Raw genomic sequence first — 19,475 nt, forward strand, 5'->3', positions numbered from 1 at the left:
ACAGGGCAAAAAAAATCACTTATTTATAAATTTAATTCATCACCCATTTTTAAAAAAAAGTTATTTCCTAATCAATTCCAATGACACAATAGATCGTTCAAATTCTAGGGATGTAATGGAACTTCCACAGGCCAGGATGATAAGTTGACAGGTACCCAGAGTTTCCTTAAAAAAAAAAAAATCCCCATTCCAATGTGGGATCCTTGGGGCTTCCTGAGCTTGGTGCCGATGATGTTACCTAATGTGATAATGAAATGAAATGAAAACAACCAAGCTCAGAGAGTCTCAAGGACCCCACAGTTCAATCCTTAGCTACAAAAATTCTCTATTCTATTGGTATCCCAACCCAATCTTTCCTGCATACTATTAGTTCTCTCCAAACACCCCAGTCCCCAAACCCATGAGAAACCAAATGATAACTACCACACTTCAGAAGTGGAATCCTATTTTTCAAAACTTCCCTCCTCTGATATCTTCCAGATTGCTGGATTCTAATCCTCGTCCTTGGTTTGCCACTTTAGTTATGGAAGAAGGATGATATATTTAGACAGATGGGCAGATCTGATTGCATTGCCTAACTAGGGATGTGTTGGGTAGCATTTGGGGGGGGGGGAGGAATTTTGGGGAAGAAGAGTAGCTAAAATCAGGTCTTACCTTGCTGTTTACACAATAAGGATGGTAACACTGAGAACATTGAGAACAAGCCAGGAGATGGCCCTCTGCGCCACGGCCAAAACTACCACACACTACGCACATATCCTATCCAGGAAAGGAGAAAAATCAGGATGAGAACAATCAGATCTCCCCAATCCTAGGGAAAGCGTCTACATATCTACCCTCACTTTTCAGTTACTCTGCCTACTCTATTGATGGAAGGTACTGTGTTTCCCTGAAAATAAGACAGGGTCTTATTTTCTTTTGACCCCTGAAATAAGCGCTTGGCCTTATTTTTGGGGAGGTCTTATTATTTTTGAGGTGCAGGAAGCAGCGAGCATGGTGACCTCATGGCTGCTGCTGTGTTACAATATTTTCGGGGGAGGGCTTATTTTAGCACATGCGCTCAAAAGCCCGATTGGGCTTATTATCCGGGGAGGTCTTACTTTGGGGGAAACAGGGTATGTATGTTATTATCACCCCTTCCCATAGAACACACTGATAGTTGGCCATAAAAAACAAATACTACATTGCATTCTGGCTTTTAACTGGTTAAATCATAATATCCAAGTGTATAACATTATCCTAACTGGAAAACTAAATGGAATCTGACCTTTGCCACTAGAATGCAAAAGCTTGTTTCCTAACAAAGCAGATCGCTCCAAGAATGGAACATAGACACAATTACATAGTGACAAGCTGAATATGTCTCAATAACTTTGAAGGCTATCAGATCTATGTGCAAACTAAGTTTAAAAAGAACGATACTGACTTCAATTGGGTGTTATCAGTCAGCTACAGGATGTCTTATATGAAACAGACGGAGCCTCATCCTGCAAGGCAGCATCTTCCCTCTTTAAAGCAGTGAACATGTTCTGGAGCTTTGCATGGTATAAGGTTTATAGTTTTAAAAAATTGCTCTTCTTTGAGCCCTCTTATGCATCCCACTCACACAAACGAAAGAAATCAATCTGGGTAAATCTTTCCTTCCACTGAGGTAATTAATGCAATCGGAAACCAACTGAAGTTAGCCGACCCACCTGCATTAGCACAAACTTGTCTGTGTTGGAGAAGAGCACCACTGTGTTTTGCATTGTGTCGTCATCATCATCTTCCTCCTCTTTGCTTGGGGAGCTGTCAATATCGGCCAGCTTGTAGAAGAGAGTGCAAAAGCACAAAGTAAGGATTGAAAAGCATTTAGAACTGGTGTGCCAAAAGTGTGGCCTGCATCCCATTTCCAGAACAGGAAGGGGGGGGGCAATTTTTTCAGGGTTTCTTTTTTTTTTGTCCATAGTGGAACTGATTAAAATGGGGTTTGAAGTACCCATTTTATTTCTTGCTCCCAAAATGTATTGTATTTCAGGAATGTGGCCCTAGGCATGCCGCATGGAACCTGCTGTGGCCTTCAACTGACTCCTCCTCAAGATGGCTGCTGAAGCGAGAGGCTTTCTTTCTCTTATTCATGATCTGCTGTGTTTGCTGCCAGAGCTGGTCCTTTGGCAGGCCTTCCCCACCCCCACCCCTGGATTTGAATGGGGGCACTTAGGAATGACCCAAGACTCAGGAAGAACCTATGTGCTGCTACTTTAGTAAGCACTCATAGCTGAGGGCACACGGGACAGGTAGCTTCAGCCTGCTCGTGATGCACCAGAGAGTCCTGTCCATACTACAGAAGAGGAGGCCGACCAACTACTCAAACTATCTGTCTTCTTCTCTCACAGTGCAAGATGCCTGGGTAGGAGGTCCCTGTTCCCAAGCCTACCCTTTAAAGAGCACAAGAGGAAGGCAATTTCAACAAGTAGAGCTTCTCCATCTCCTTACAATGCACTCCTCCAAAAGAGGAGAAACCCTATCATAGCTAGAAGACAACCAGCCAACCGAGGAAGAATCCCCTAGAAAACCTATTTAAAATCGGGAAGGGAGATGAGAAAACTCAGACCACTGGCTCCAGTCATTGCAGGAAGGGCTACAGGACCAGCCAACTGTAGGCAGATCGATAATGCTTCGCGACCTGCCTCTCCATCCGAGCCACACAAAGAATTAAAATGGAGGCCCTTACAGCTAGTCTTTGACTTATAACCCTTTCATTTTGTGATTGTTTGAAGATACGATGGCACTGAAAAAGGTGACTTACGCCCGTTTTTCATACTCAGAACAGTTACAGCATCCCCATGGTCACATGACCAAAATTTGGATGCTTGGCAACTGGTTCAATATTTGTGATGGTTGCAGTGTCCCTGGGCTCATGCGATCACCTTTGGCAAACTTCTGACAAACAAAGTCAATGGGGGAAGCCAGATTCACTTACCAACCGTGTTACTAACAACTGAAGTGATTCGCTTAACAACCGTGGCAAGAAAAGTCGTAAAACGGGGCAAATCTCCCTTAACAACCGTCTCACTTCATAACAGAAAGCTTGGGCTCAATTTTGGTTGTAAGCCCGTGCTTGCTCTCTGTATTAGCTAATCTCCCATTTCTGGGAACTGTAAGGTGTCTTAGACTGGATCCCACTCATCCCATCCGATCCCAGTCCCAAATATTGTCCTGCCTTCTAAAAGCTGCCCCTACCGCCAGTGTCTCGATGGAAGAAGTGGTGGATTTCAAACGTGATCGGCCCCGCCCTCGGCCCGTGTGAGACCCTCCCCGAGGCCGTCTCCTCCCAGGAAAACTGCTGCTGCGACCCTATGACCAAAAGAAAAAAAAAAGGGAGGGAGAATAATGGCTGGAGATATAGGGGAGTTATAGACATCCTCTATTTCACCACCCTTCCTCCAGGACTCCCCTACATGCAGGTGGGGAGGGGGATTTCAATAGTGTATGAAGGAGACAGCAAACAACATTCAAAATCAGCCGGCCCAAGGCATCCGCTTACCTGCTTGATACGAGAGCGGGCTGGGGAGCTACGCCGCCGTCCCTTCTCACATTCGCTTTTTACATCAAATAGCAGAGAGTCCTCCATTTCCCCCAGAGGCAAAGAGGCTCCGTCTTCCCTCTGCAGACTGACGTCTGTGGAGGTTAAGCCACCCATCTCTAGGGAAAGCGAGCCTCCGCCTTCATGGTACGGGGAGGCAAAGGGGAGCTCTGAGCCTGGGAAGCTGCTGGCGCTGGCGTCCCCCTGACTCAAGTTAGAGATCTCATTCACAATATCTGACTTCACTAGGTGGTGAGGCCTTGGGGACGGGGATGGTGGCCCTAGTTCCTCCTCTCCAACAGCCCCTCCTTCAAGTGGGATGGCAGATCCATAAGCTTCCATTGGAAGAGACGTTCTGTCCAGCAATTCCACCTCTACGGGGGAAGGAGAGCGCTTGGACTCATTGGCAAAGCTGAGGTGAATCCCACTGGGTTCTGGTTCAGCGGTGGCATGCCCTTCATCTAATCCCTCCTCTTCACTCAGCTGCGGGGAGAATCTCTGTTCATGTTCCATCTTAGGTGCTTCTGTCCCCTCTGCCTCTTCCTCCACCTCCTCCTCCTCCTCTTCCTCCACCTCCTCCTCTTGGTTGGGCTGGATTCTATTCCTGTCAGCGCTGTCAAGACCCGAGGCTTCCACCTCTGTGTCCATGGGCTCTTCGCTGGGCTCTCCTTCTTCGACTGTTTCTGAAGAGCCACCCTGGAGCACACCAAGTGGAGGAGGACTCCTTGGAGAGGATGCTGCTTCCTGGGCCAAGAGTGAAGATGGAAGGTGACTCTCTGGGGGCTCTGGCTCTGCGGGCAGCAATTCAAAGGCAGGATGCTCTTTGGCACCAAGTGGGGACTCCTCCGTGTGAGCAGAAAACACTGGATCTGAAGGATGGAAGGATATAAGAAGAAAGATGAGAGAAAGATAAGGAACCCCGAGGAGAAAGGAGCCAAAGGCACACAGGGAAAAAGCATAATTTAGAAGATTATGTTTATTTATAAAATTTATTTAGAAGATTTACATGGCTGCCCAAAGTCACTCTCAGCTTACAAGGTAAAGGTAAAGGTTCCCCTCACATATATGTGCTAGTCATTCCCAACTCTAGGGGGCGGTGCTCATCTCCGTTTCAAAGCCAAAGAATCAGTGCTGTCTGAAGACATCTCTGTGGTCATGTGGCCAGCATGACTAAACACCGAACACGGAACACTGTCACCTTCCCACCAAAGGTGGTTCCTATTTTTCTACTTGCATTTTTACATGCTTTCAAACTGCTGGGTTGGCAGAAGCTGGGGCAAGTAACAGGAGCTGACTCCATTATGTGGCACTAGGGATTCGAACCACTGAACAGCTGAACTTTCTGATCGACAAGCTCAGTGTCTTAGCCCTTGAGCCACCGTGTCTCTTCTCTCAATTTACATAACAATAAAAACCCCAATATACAAACAATAAAAACAATAACTCCTACACCCTTGGCAACAACCATCAATCAGATAAGCCACTTGATGGGCTCCATCCCACTCTGGATTCCCCAGGCATCCCGTAGTAGAACCAGATCTTCAGCGCCCTGCAAAAGAAGGTCAAATTGGGGGCCAGTCTAATCTCTGCAGGGATGATGTTCCTGGATGATGGTGGTGGAGAGAACCACCACGGAGAAGGCTCTTCTTTTGGGTCCTGCCAGATGTACCTCCTTAGGAGACCAGACCCACAACATTCCTTGCCTCCTGACTCTAGTGGGTCAGCTAGATGAGACCAGGAAACGATGGTCTTTCAAATTAACCTGGTTCCAAGCCATGAAGGCCATGCTTTAAAGGCCAAGAGCCAGCAACTTGAATCCCACTAACAGAATCAAAACAAGGAACTAAATCTGTCCTCACCATCTCTAAAAATACTGGACTGTAGGGTGAGGCTTTTTGTGTTCTAGAATTTAGCGCTCTATCCAAGGTATGCAACTCACCTGGTGGTACTGGGGGAGGGGGTGGTGGGGAGGGGGCTTTTTCAGGCTCTAATGCTGTTTCCACTTCCATTTGCTCCTGCCCTACAGTGGCCTCCAACTCCACACTGGACAGTTCTAAAGGTCTGTCTGCATCTGGAACAGAAACATGCATCTTGTTTAAAAGAATCTGCACAGAGATCAAATCTAACTCCCTGTCTAGTTCTTCACAAAACAACACTTCAAGGTTTCTTCTGACCTATATAACTCCTGGGTAGATGAATGCAGGAGATAAAACAGGATAGTAGCCAGGTTTTCTTGCTCTAGAGTTGTTCCATGATTTCTGAGCCTATCCACACGACAGTTTGGCATGTAGCCGCCAAGGCCACAAACAAAAAGCCAAGTAAGATCTGTACTGAACCTCATGTATAATTCTGGCACGTGTCATTTGTTTCAGCCTAGCCAACTGCTGTAAAAACATGAACACGTGATGGCTCTTCTCAGATTCAATGTAGCCTACCGTGTTTCCCCGAAAATACAACAGGGTCTTATTTTCTTTTTACCCACAAAATATGGCTTGGGCCTTATTATGAGGGGAGGGTTTATTGTTTTGGGGTTGGCGGGCGGCTGCTCTCTTGCAAGCGGGCTCCCAAAGAGCCAGGCACAGCCTCATGGGCGAATGGCTGTGTTGCGCTGTCGCAGCAGTGCAACACAACAGCCATGAAGCGACCACGCTCACGAGCAGCCACCCGGAAAACCCCCTTTTCCAGCTACGCACAGTGCCAATCACTGACCTAGGGGTATCGCCAAGTCACGTGAGTGCCTGTTCACTGCCGCCCAGCTCCTGCAGCTTGGCGCCTTCCAAATGCCAGTGAAAGGCGCTCTGCACGGCTTGAGGGGGGGGTTACGCGAGCAGCTGTTGCACTCTCGCTCATGCACCTCCCAGCCTCACGATGACCTGGCCCAGCTCTGCCTGCTGAGCCAGGCACCTCCGCTGCCGCCGCTGCCATCCCAGCATGGCTTTTTCGGCAGCTTCCAAACTGAGTCTTCCAACAGTGGTCGCTCTGGGCATATGCTCTATGGTTGTACGCTCTGCCGGCAGCTGGCACACAACCATAGAGTGTACGCCCAGAGCGGCCACTACCGGAAGACTCGGTTTGGAAGCCGCCAAAAAAGCCATGCTGGGATGGTGGCAGTGGTGGCATTGGAGATGCTCTGGTTCTGGTGGGGAGAGCTGGGCCAGGGCATTGTGAGGCTGGGAGGCGCATGAGCGGAACTGCCGCTCGTGCAACCACCCTCTCCAGCCGTGCAGAGTGCCTTTCACTGGCATTTCGAAGGCACCAAGCCGAGAGAGCCAGGCATCAGCGAACAGGCGCTCACGAAACCCCTAGGTCAGTGTATGGCACTATGCCCGGCTGGAAAGGGGGTTTGCCAGGTGGCTGCTCGTGAGCGTGGTCGCTTCATGGCTGTTGTGTTGCGCAGTTCTGACAGCGCAACACAACCATTCGCCCATGAGGCTGTGCCCGGCTCTTTGGGAGCCCACTTGCAAGAGAGCATCCGCCCGGCAACCCCCCTCTTCAGCTGGGCACAACGCTGCTCACCAACCTAGCGGTATCCCAAAGACGCCAAGCAATGCAATTACCTTTGCCTCCCCACCCTGGTTCCCGCGGCTTGGCACCTTCAGGATACCGCTAGGTTGGTGAGCGGTGCTCTGCCTGGCTGGAGGTGGGGGATTGTCCAGGGGGCTTATTTGCGGGGGAGGGCTTATATTTTTGCCCACCAGAAAAATGTGGCATGGCCTTATTATCAGGACATGTCGTATTTTCAGGGAAACATGGTACTTCCAAAAGTATAAAGGTGGTGACTCACCAAGGGGCTGCTGGCCAGTCTCCAGTGGCACTTGTTCTTCTTGTTGCATGCTTACAGGGCTGACGTGACCTTCTAGTTGTCCCTGACTGGCCACATCAACTTCCTCTGGGGATTGAGGGGAAATCACCTCGTCGGTTGTGGGGATGCTGCTTGCTGGGGGAATATGCCTGAGTGTTCAAAAGGAAGCATTTGAAATGAATTGTTTGAGGTTAGAAGTTGCATTCACCAGAGTTTTCTCTATAAATATTCCTTATAATAATCCCATGAAGCATGCCTTTATAATTACTTCTCTTATAGCTTTAGAGAAGTCGTTCTCAACCTGTGCATCGGGACCCCCTTGGGGGGGGTGTCGAACGACCCTTTCACAGGGGTCACCTAAGACCATCGGAAAACACATATTTTTGAAAAAATACAGAAAACATAAAATAATTTTACGGTTGGCGGTCACCGCAAGATGAGACCCACTGCTTTAGTGGGAGGGAGAGTGGTAGCCTAAGGCTACTTCATGAATATTGTGGTAGACATAATGACTGTTTATAATGCAGCCTTGTAAGCTATTGCCAAATTTTCTCTCACCAGTCGCTCACAGTTTGCCATCTCGGTGTCAATTTTTAATAACCACATATAGGTTTTTTCCCAGCTTGATCTGTCCCAAACCAGGACCTTCAATTCTTCCTGGTGCACCCAAGTCCAGCCATCATCACTTTAATGGAGTACTGTATTTTTCAGAGTATAAGACGCACCTTTCTCCCTCAAAGAGAGGCTGAAAATCTGGGTGCGTCTTATACACTGAATACAGCATTTTTGGCCTCCCGAAACCCTGCCCCCTTCACCAAAATGGCCATGCATAGCCTTTAGGAGTGCTTCCAGAGTGCTCCTGGGGGCTGGGGAGGGAAGAAATGAGTGAAAAGGGAGCTGGTTTTTGCTCACTTTTGGCACACACACCCCAGCCCCCAGGAGCACTCTACAAGCCTCCTAAAGGCTATGCATGCCCTTTTTTGACAAAAAATGGGCCATTTTGGGGAGGTCTGCATAATGCAAAAACTTTTTTTTAAATTTGTCTCTTCAAAATCTTGGTGTGTCTTATACTCCGGTGCATCTTATACTCTAAAAAATATGGTACAGCCACTTCACTCTTGGTTGCCTTCTTCTTCCCTTTCATTGCATCTTTTCCAGCATTATCTCCTTCTCAAGGGAGCTGCCTAATGTGTCAAAAGGATGATCTCGACAGTCATATTTGGAGGTCAAGGAAAGCAGAGATTTAGTCTCTCCCCATTCGTATTGGTGTATTATTTATCGAACGGCATTGGTAATTTGCTCTAACTTGGAGCAAAGAGTGAACTGACTAATATCCAACAAATCTATGTCAATATGAATAGGGGAAACTAAATTTCTGCTTTCCTTGATCTTGTAAAATCTGATGTTTCATCTAAAAGAGTGAAATGTTCTATTCTCCCGAAATCCCTTCAATCTAAAGTGAAAACCTGAACTTATCATCAATGTCTTTTGTACTCATAAAGCATAGGAAATTCAATTGCAATGAGAGCTCCTATAGCCAATGGAAGAGGAATTATAAGCTTCCACCAGGGGGAGATACTCTCTCAATTTTAATAGTAATCCAGGTGGAAAAATCAAACCTATAAACTGAGAACATGTGAAAACATAACTTCTGCCAGAAGCATCTGGATGCCCAGTTCCATATGGGCCAAAGGAACCATTATCAGACCATCATTGCTTACACAGAAGATTAAAAGACATCCCTTTACAGCAGAAGTCTCCATGATTTGCTGACTATGCTGGCTGGAGAATTCTGGGAGTTGAAGTCCACAAGTCTTAAAATTGCCAAGTTTAGGGACCCCTTTACAGGATGTTCAAGTAGCAGATACTTAATCAACCTTGGCAGAATTGGAGTGCCTCTCACTCAGCTGCACAAATAATGGCAATTCTCTCCACATCAGTTAAGCATAGGTTTTTATAATATCTAATGAAATATTTGTGGACGAATATACAAAGAAATCACATGCCATGTTGCCTTTTTATAGGTACCGCAGTGGACGCCACAACATCAGCTGCAAACCCACAATGACTGACCATGAATCTTAAACTGTTCAATGCAACAGTGAACATGGATTTGAAAATTTCATGTATCGAAGTGGGCATATTTGACAGGGAAAATAGAGCAAGTAAGTTACAAGTTAAAAAATACACCGTGAAAAGCAAAAAAAAAAAAAAGGTAGAATGTTTCATAAACATGTGAGAGCTGTAAATACAGCTAGAAAGTAGTGGAAATCGTATGGTATGTTGTGAAGAGTGAATGTTTGTCAAAAGAACTAAAAACAGTTGGGTATAAAAGTATGTGCCTGCTCCCTCTGTTATACAGTGAGGAAAACAAAAGTACGTTGAATGCTCAGTAGTAGGAATGAAGTACTTAAGTATGGGTGGTAAAACAGGGCAAGAGTTAAGGTCAAGAATAAGGTGGTTAAGAGAATACGGATCAAATATGAAATTCAAATTAAGATACAGGTAGTCCTTGACGTATAACAGTTCATTTAGTGACCATTCGGAGATACAACGGCACTGATAAAAGTGATTTATGAGCATTTTTCACACTTATGACTGCTGCAGCATTCCTATGGTCATGTGATTTACGTTTGGATGCTTAACTACCGACTCACCTTTATGATGGTTGCATGTGATCCCCTTTTGCAACCTTCTGCCAAGCCAAGCCAATGGGGAAGCCAGATTCACTTAACAACCGTGTTACTAATTGAACAACTGCAGCAATTCACTTAACAAATGTGGCAAGAAAAGTCATAAAATAGGACCACACTTGGTTAAGAAATGTCTCACTTAACAAGATAAATTTTGGGCTCAAAGGTGGTTGTTATTTGAGGACTAGCTGTAGTTTGGACTCAAATACAAAGGACGAATGTATACCAAATCACAAAACCAATACATGAAGGAAGAGTGAACGGTTGAGAAGGTGACTTGGACAGAATTGATGAAATCAAGAAAAAGTCTAAAAGCCTAAAAGATAAAACGATCCCGTATGACATGATGCATGAATGTGGTGAATGCCAAGGACAGGCGGCCCTGTAACTTATTATATGAGGCTTCGGATTTATTTTCAATGCAAACATGTCTTGCAATCACCCTCAGCAGCAGAAAACAAGGTAAGCCATCAGTGCAGACAAGCCATTTAACTGAGGCCAAAGACATGGGGATTTAGTTCAGCTGAAAGAACTCACTCCGGACTGTGCTGCACAGCCTCTGTACTGTTCGCTTTGTTGCAGCGCTGCTCGCGACATCCTTCACACAGAGAGTAGTTCTCGTACCACTGAATGCTGGACTCCAATGAGGATGGGCGGAAGCCGCAGTCAGAACAAACACGGCAGCTCTGGAAGAGAAATACAGGCATTCAGAACGGGAAAAGAGCATGGGGGCCAGAGGGGGGGTGGGCATCTTTAGCAGACAGCCTGATTGCATTGGATTTTGCTAAAAACTGTGACTAATAAACTAGGACAGGGTCAGGTGTATTTTGATAGTGCAAGTAAATAGACCCCGCTAAAGCACCAGAAAACAAATGTAGGTTTACTTTGTGTGTGTGTGTGAGTGTGTGTGTGTGTGTGTGTGTGTGTGTGTGTGTGTGTGTCTCGCTTTCATTGGGGCAATCGATTCCATTTGACTGGATGGGAAAGACTACCCTTAGTATATGGGACTTTTTATTATGTAAGCATTGTAGAATTCATGTAAATTGATCCATGGTTAGGTGATATACAGTAGTTTGGGAATTCTAATATAAAATACATTAGATATGCTTATGAGAGGAAACAATTTCCCTAGCCTAATCATAATAAAATGGGCTTCCCTCCCCACAAACCAAGAGATTAATTTATCTAAATGTCTTCAATCTACAGAGGCAATAGAAATTTGAGGTTTGCCAAATTTCCAAGAACCCAGCCATGTAAAGAATAGCAGTCTCACTCTTTGAAAACCAATATGCTCTTGAAATGTTTTCTAGGATACCTCTGCCACAGTAAAAGGACAGGAACTTACTTAAAAATACAATTAGAATCTCAAAATTCTGTTCTCCCTACCAACTCTTTCAAAGATTCCAAAAGTTCTATGGGCTTGTCAACGTTTTCCAATGCTTCAACAGCAAAATCAATTCTGCTCAGGCTGAAGATAAGAACTCTTAAAGTAAGGAATCACAGCCAAACATGGTGTACTGCCTTACATTAAGCAATGATCTGGGCTCTGGACAATCTTTTAGACCCCAAACCAGGTTGATCACCGGAATAATCTTTTAAGACCATTGAAAATTGTAACATTCACAGCTTATTTTTATGAAAAGAGAATTTCTGAATGTTTACAGACAGTTCTCTTTGCCACTATAGTCGTATTACTTAAAATCCCAGTGCAACAGACCTATACAACATTCCTTCAACGTTTTCCTTTATACACTCATTCATTCATTCATTCATTCATTCATTCATTCAATGTATATGTCACCATCTCACTACCCAAAGCAAAATACCCAAATACAACCCATGAAAGCCCCAGCCTTGCATTTACACCCCTCATACCCTTGCAAACATGTCATGAAAAAGAAACTAGAAGGATTTGCTGTACACTCTAAACTAAGCAGAGTTTATCATTGTAATAACGCCAGTTAGTTTTAACAATAGGGCACTGTAAGAGCCAGGACTGTAATCCATTTTGTTCCTGGCTTCTTTGAATAAATTTTAACCAATATTAAGCAATGCCTCCTCTTTCTGAATGGAATCCTGAGCGTTTAGTTACTTAAAACCTGGACCCAAATGCTACAATCACCTTTTGCAGCCGTGTCAGGAGGGAGGGGGCAGGAAGGAGATGATGGCTTGTTCACACTGGACTATTGTTTAGTGTCATATCCAAAACAGATCAATGGCTATAAACATGACAGGAGCTTAAAGACTGTAATTTACATGAAGTGTATTTAGTTAAGGGAGAAATTCACAGCAGTATAAGAACATGGTTTCTAATCCTTAGGCCAGCAAACATATAGATGCATTATGGGATTCCCTCCAGATATCCACTGGGCAGAAAAAATGAGAAGCATTACCACTGATCTCCTCAAACACAGATAATCCTTGACTTACAACAGTTCATTTAGTGACCATTCAAAGTTGTAACGGAATTGAAAAAAGTGACTTATGACCGTTTTTCACAACCGCTGCAGCATCCCTGTGGCCCGTGATCAAAATTGGGATGTTTGGCAACAGGTTCAATGTTTATGAATGGCTGCAGTGTCCCGGGGACACACGATCATCCTTTGCGTTCTGACCAGCCCAAAGTCAACAGGGAAGCCAGCTTCACCTAACAACCGTGTTATGAATTAAACTGCAACGATTCACTTAACAACTGGGGCAAAAAAGGTTGTAAAATGGGGCAAAACTCACTTAACAAATGTCCCACTTAGCAACAATTTGGGCTCAATTGTGGTCACACATCGAGGACTACCTGCACTTGTCCTGAACAAAATCAGCAAATATGCACATTTCTTTGTCTAACTGGCTGAGATGGGGAGATTCAGGATTAAGGAGAGAAACGTGGTCATCTCGGGGTTTTTTTTGCTTATCTGCTTGAAAAGGCATGGCTTACTTTGCACTTCCAGAAGTCTGTGGGGAGGCTCTCAATAGCAGGATTCAAGCAGTAGGTGTGGTAGCATTTTTCACAGGCTTCGCACACTAGCATCTTGCTGTCCTCACCAGACAGCCTGAAAGGAAGAGACATCACACATCCCAGTCAAACCAACGGGTCCTCATCCTCAGTCCTTCCTGAGGTACTCGGCATGTGCCAAGGGCCTTCACACGCACCTGCAGGTTTGGCAAACCTTGCATTCATGACACTGCCAGCCCGAGCGTTTCCGCGGTGTTACTGTGATCTCCAAGCAGGTGCCATGATAGTGCAAGCCACAGCTAGTGCAGAAGAGCAGGTCGCGAAGTTCCCCTGGGGCATCACACACCATGCAGCGTGAATCCTCTGCAGAAAGAAAAGAAGTCGGACTGAAAAAACCACTTTAAAAAAAAGATACTGGGGTGAATTCCTTCCCCATTAATCCGAACCCTCTCCTTAGAGTCAAATCCAGAAACACCCCATTCACACTCTGGACTTCTCTTGTTCTAATCCTTTTGTGTCAACTGTACCCATTAAAGTGACTTCTATTTGGCTCTAGACAATTCAAAGGGTAGATTCTGTCATAATCCTGCAAAGACTTACCCATCTGTACAGCCTGATCAAGATGCTCTGGACACAGAAGTTTCAAACTCTTCATGGATTGGAAGCAGCCACTAGCCGCGGCACAGGGGAAGTGATAGTGGCGCTGGCACCCTTCTGCGTGGCATGGAATAGTAGCACCCTGCCTTTTACAGTGTTCACATTTCTGAAAAAAGCAAGGCAAGGTTATAGCTAGCAGGACAAAAGCACTATTCCTGCATAGAAAAGTAGCAAAAAAAGAGAGGCAGAAATGTGTCCCATACCCAGTGATGAAATCACTGTGGCCAGGTTGTGTTTAAGGAAGAATGAGGTTGTAAATATAATTTAGAATAATACTATTATTATTTCACTTTAGCCACGGCTTATAAAATGTGAACTAAAGACATTCTGCAGACTGGGGATTAGAACACGGTACCAATCTTCTCCTTGGCGTTTATTAATTGAATACAAAAAGGAAACACATGAACAAAAATTAAAGATTATAGCATTTAAAAAAAAGATGGGCCAAAACATATCTCTACAAGTATGTATGCTACATATGCATTTTAATGAATGATAACCATATTCCATCATTATCATACATAGCTAATCTACATTGGTAAGGGGTTTATTCATAAGTTACTAATGACATCAACTCAGCAGACCATAGTGTAGTTTCCAACGCAGAATAAATAGTGCATGGAGAATCCAGTTTATTTGCCCAGATGTCAATTTCTACGCAGTAGGAATATGAATATCTGAAAATTAAATCTTGCCTCAAAGATGAATTACATGTAACAACTTCCTCCAAAAATGGAACAATTACAGGATATTGGATGTATATTTGAATTAAACAACATATCTTACTACATTTTCAACCTAATGATTTATATAGCTTTTTCTATATAAACACTGGAGACCTGTGGAATCTAATAAATTTCAAATATTATTGTTGGTTGCAGAAATATAATCCAATATCTTTTTGAATGATGTTAAGGTTGTTTGGTGTTAACACTGCAAAGAAAGGAATGTCAATTCTTTATTCTAAATTGGTTTACTACAACAGAATTTTATAAAGAATAATTGTAGGAGAGTAATAAATGTTCGTAATCGAATGGGTATTTCCAAGGCCAAAAATGCTGCAGGTGCAAACAGGAATGTGGGCAAATGTTGTAAATATTGCCACTGAATCATATTGGGCAGATAATATTTGTCCTTTAAATAGAACATGATAATTCAATTCATCATTTTCATCTAATTAACCTATAACATAAAATGTTAGCCCCAATCCAAATTTTCTGCATGATTGAGATATTTTTTTTAATTAATTTCAAAACCTCAATTATTCAGTCTTAACCTAGGATGAATAAAAGCATCCAAAGGTCATTTTCTATAAATAATGTAGCAGAATCTTCAAATTGATGTAATAATAAGAGAAACTATTTTATATCTATTATATTTATATCCCAGAGCATTCCAATTAAGTAAGGGTATAATGTACGAATATTATAGGGACACAAGGAGAATTTCCACCAGGGGGAGCCATCCAAAACTTGAGGTTAGCTAAGAGAAATGCAAGATGCAGTTCAAGATTTGGAAAACCAAATCCCTCCTTTTTAATTATCTATTTATCATCTATCTATCTATCTATCTATCTATCTATCTATCTATCTATCTATCTATCTATCTATCTATCTATCTATCTATCTTGATCTACTATCTGAAATTGAAAGATTCCTCCCTTAAAAATTTATAAAGCAGTATCTCAATTAAAAAAAATATTTTAGGGACAATATAGGAATTCTATGCAAAATGTATAATATTCTAAGAAATACATTCATTTCTAGAGTGTAGTCTTGTTCAAAGGATAAAATTTAGATCCTGTCATCTATCAAGATCTAAAGATATTTATTTATATTTTTTATTTGTGTTTATGAGCAAAATATCACATGGAGTAAGAACTCTGATAGTTTATATATTTATTTGTTGGTTCAAATTATGTAAGTTATCAAGTTGAAACGGAGTCAATATAGTTATTGGAAAATGAAACTGATCAAATTAACAAAGAGATTTAGCATCAATTCCAACCTGGACCAGTTAACTACCATATTTTTCGGAGTATAAGATGCACCTTTTCCCCCCAAAAGAGGGTAAAAATCTCGGTGGGTCTTATAGACTGAATACAGCATTTTTGGTCCCCTGAAACCCCACCCCGCACATCCCATTTTTTGCAAAAATGGACGTGCAGAGGGTTTGGAAGGCCTGTAGAGTGTTCCTGAGGGCTGGGGAGGGCAAAAACAAGTGAAAGGGGGCCCATTTTTCCACAAAAAACGGGTGTTTTTGCCCTCTCAAGCCCACAGGAGCACTCTGCAGGCCTTCCAAACTCTATGCACACCCCATTTTTTTTGCTCATTTTTGCCCTCCCCAAGAGCTCTACAGGCCTCCCAAACCCTCTCCACACCCCAAACCCCCACGCATTGCGTCTTTGCCCTCCCTGGCCCCCAGGAGCACTTTGCAGCATGCAGAGAGTTTGGGAGGTCTGCAGAGTGCTCCTGGGGGCTGGGGAGGGCAAAAATGGTTTTTTAAAATTTACCTCTTCAAAATCTTGGTGCGTCTTATACGAAAAAGAAGGTAGGTATTCTGCTATTTCCCCATACACATTTATTAAATATTAATAATTTAATAATTAGGCTAGAATTGAGGTTTGTGATACAGATATAAATAATAAAACATCACAATACAACATTAATTTATATTCTAAGGAATTATTATATAAACCATAAATACTGTAATGTCTAACAGAACTAAGGGTTTGAAAGAAGTATTTAAAGTTAAAGGGGAAAGATGTTCTTATCTCTTCCCTTTGCACTCGATGAAAAAAAAATCCATTAACTTTCACTCAAGATATAGGTGTAGCAGAATCCAGATTAAATTTATAAATTCTTTACACAATCCAAATTTAGCTAGTTGAAATGTTAGCTGAAAATACAATGGCTGTAACTTTTAAGAGACCTTTCTAGCCCCCAATGATACAGCTGCAACTCTACCCTATCACGATTTTAAAATTATTAACTATTTCAGCCTATGCCATCACAAGACATTGCATGAAAATTCTCAATACAAGCTGCAAGATTCCAGTCTGCCTCCAGGATGGCCAATGGTAAAGATATTACCCCAAAAAACCCTCAAAAACCAGGAAGATACCAGATGCCCGACTTCTGGTTTGGTATAGGTTAGTTCATCTAAAATTCATCTGCAGTACTAAGAAACTACCCAAAGCTGATAAATGGCTTATTGCCACCTTATCTGTTTTCCAGGCTGCATGAAATAAAAAAAAGTATGGATGTTCATCCTAATTATTCTTCAAACAATTCCCAGAATCTGGCATTTTCAGATCTTTTTGCTTCAAAAGAGAATAACACTCTTTTGATGAAAGCTTGGAAGCATTAAAAAAATCCAGGATATTGTTATTATAACAAGTGAACTTGCATACATTCAACAAAATCTAGTTCCAAGTTCAGTTTCATTTTGGAAAGGGTGAACATGTAAGGACACAATTTGCTGGGGCAAGATTGTTTGCGGGAAGAGTTGAAAAGTTAAGAGAACGAGCAATTCTACTTGATTTGTTCACCTGACTCCGATATTGCACTCACTCCTCCTTTAGTAACTATCTCAACCTTAGTGACCATTCGCAAATACGTTAATTTTAAAAAAATATCATTTTCTGACTAATGTGTATTTATAATAAAATTGTATGTGCCTGAAACAATGCATGCTGGAGTAAAAAACAATACTGGAAAATCTGCACAACAAGCCTTTATCTGAATGAGATGGTAGCAACCAATGATCTTCATAGCATTTCTCTCTCTCGCACATATTCTGGCTTACATGTTCACTTTGCAACCATTTTGCCTAATGATCTGGAACTAAGTTGCTAAATCAGGGGTGACAAACTTGATTTCATTGAGGGCCGCATCAGGGTTGTGTTTGACCTGGAGGGGGGGGCATGGCCAGCTCAATATCACTTGTGTCAGGGGCACCTGTGGTGACCGCAAGCTCCATTTTCACCGGCAGAGACACCATGGGCCAGTCCATTGCTGTTCTCAGGGAGGCTCTGCAAGCCAGATCTAAGCACCCCCTGGGCCGGATCTGGGTCCTGAGCCTTGAGTTTGATACCCCTGGGCTAAATGAAGAATGGGTATATTCCTTTCAAGTCTTCATTTTTAGACAGCACGGCGAATTCAGTTGAATTTAAAGAGGATTTGTATTTGAGGAGAAGGACAAATTTAATTATCATAGAATGTAGCAACAAGTGGTAGGAAAAAAGGAACCCATTCTGATTTTGATCCCTTCCTTAATAGCAAATGTTAAAAACCACCTAAAGTTCTGATTCCCAGTATAACCTAACCCTAAATTGGAAGTTTTTTAGAAGAGATTGGACAACCATTTGTCTGAAATAGCAATAGCAGTTAGACTTCTATACCGCTTCATAGGGCTTTCAGCCCTCTCTAAGCGGTTTACAGAGTCAACATATTGCCCCCAACAATCCAGGTCCTCATTTTACCCACCTCGGAAGGATGGAAGGCTGAGTCAACCTTGAGCCGGTAAGATTTGAACAGACGAACAGCCGAACTGCAGTCAGCTGAAGTAGCCTGCAGTGCTGCATTTAACCACTGCACCACCTCAGCTCTTCTAAATGGTATGAAATGGTATAGGTTTTGCTGCCTGGCAGGGGGTTGGACTAGAAGACCTCCAAGGTCCCTTCCAACTCTATTATTCTATTCTATTCTATTCTACTCTGTGTATAAAGACATATCTGAGGATTACATTATGCATTTCAGAAGAGTATATCTATTTCTTGTTTCTTTGAGTTGAAATACAGGTACTCATCAACTTATAAGCATTTGTTTAACGACCCTTCAAAGTTACAATGATGCTGAGCATACAACTGGTCCTCACGTTTAGGACTGTTACAATATCCCTGAAGTCACATGATCAAAATTAGGACACCTGGCAACTGACGTGTATTTACGATAGCATTGGGGTCATGTGATCACCATTAGCAACCTTCCCAGGGGGCTTCTGACAAGGAGAGCTATGGGGGAAGCCAGATTTGCTTAAACAACTACATGATTTGCTGAAGAATCATGACAATTTGCTTAGCAATCATGCATGACTCACATAATGACTGGATTGCTTTGCGACAGCTATTCCAGCCCCAATTATGGTCACACGTTAAGGACTACCTGTACTGATGGTACATGATACTGCATCCTGTGGAACCCCTTTAACAAAGAGTCTGCAAAGCTCTTTCCTTGTTCACTCGCAATTAGCAAGAACCCTCCCTCTCTCCACCAGGACAGACCTGTGCAATCCCTGAGATGACAGCTTTGTTCACAAGGCTCAGCCACGACCCTTCTGCACGTACAACTCCAGCTGACCACACCACACACCAATGATGAGCCCAGAAGTGCCCTGGAAAAGCAAAGCAAATAGAACAATAGGTAAATGCAAAGATTAACCTTCCCTTGTGATATTAAGAAATTCATCCAAGGAGAGGGACCTATGGTTTGAGGTACCTGATAAGCAGAGGTGGTATTTAGCTGGTTCGGATTGGTTCGAGCGAACTAGTAGTGGAAATTTTGAGTACTTCTGAGAACCGGCAATATCACTTCCGGTTGGCCCCGCCCTCCTGACCCCCTCCCAATGTTCCCTGTCCTATATTCCCTTGGTTTTTAGCTCAGCTGATTCGCGTGGCAGAGCAGATTGCCGCGCCTTAGCTGAGCTAAAAAAACAGCTCAACTCCCCAGCGCTGACACCAAGGGTGGTCTTTGAGTACTGCATGCGCATGAAGCGCAAGCGCGCTCTGATAGAAGCAATAGGAAAAGA

The 19,475-nt window shown here is 43.3% G+C and overlaps 1 protein-coding gene across 7 annotated transcripts in view; it reads right to left on the reverse strand.

Moving 5' to 3' along the window:
- KMT2D (lysine methyltransferase 2D) overlaps positions 1-19,475 on the reverse strand; it is a 128,054-nt gene that overhangs the window by 81,157 nt on the left and 27,422 nt on the right. For 6 of the 7 annotated variants that reach the window (XM_087710282.1, XM_087710283.1, XM_087710287.1 and 3 more), the window contains exons 5-15: positions 18,952-19,061; positions 13,611-13,773; positions 13,208-13,373; positions 12,993-13,107; positions 10,598-10,746; positions 7,350-7,516; positions 5,505-5,636; positions 3,527-4,434; positions 3,223-3,336; positions 1,695-1,805; positions 655-759 (exon numbers count right to left, since the gene is read on the reverse strand). In XM_087710282.1, coding sequence (XP_087566408.1) covers positions 655-759; positions 1,695-1,805; positions 3,223-3,336; positions 3,527-4,434; positions 5,505-5,636; positions 7,350-7,516; positions 10,598-10,746; positions 12,993-13,107; positions 13,208-13,373; positions 13,611-13,773; positions 18,952-19,061 — 2,240 coding nt within the window. The remainder of the gene's footprint in view (positions 1-654; positions 760-1,694; positions 1,806-3,222; positions 3,337-3,526; positions 4,435-5,504; positions 5,637-7,349; positions 7,517-10,597; positions 10,747-12,992; positions 13,108-13,207; positions 13,374-13,610; positions 13,774-18,951; positions 19,062-19,475) is intronic. The other variant, XM_087710286.1, reaches the window with a different exon arrangement.

The sequence above is a fragment of the Thamnophis sirtalis genome, unplaced genomic scaffold (assembly GCF_051295495.1).
Source record: "Thamnophis sirtalis isolate CommonGarterSnake01/CBP01778 unplaced genomic scaffold, rThaSir2_p1.2 scaffold_3, whole genome shotgun sequence".
Lineage (NCBI taxonomy): Eukaryota > Metazoa > Chordata > Lepidosauria > Squamata > Natricidae > Thamnophis > Thamnophis sirtalis.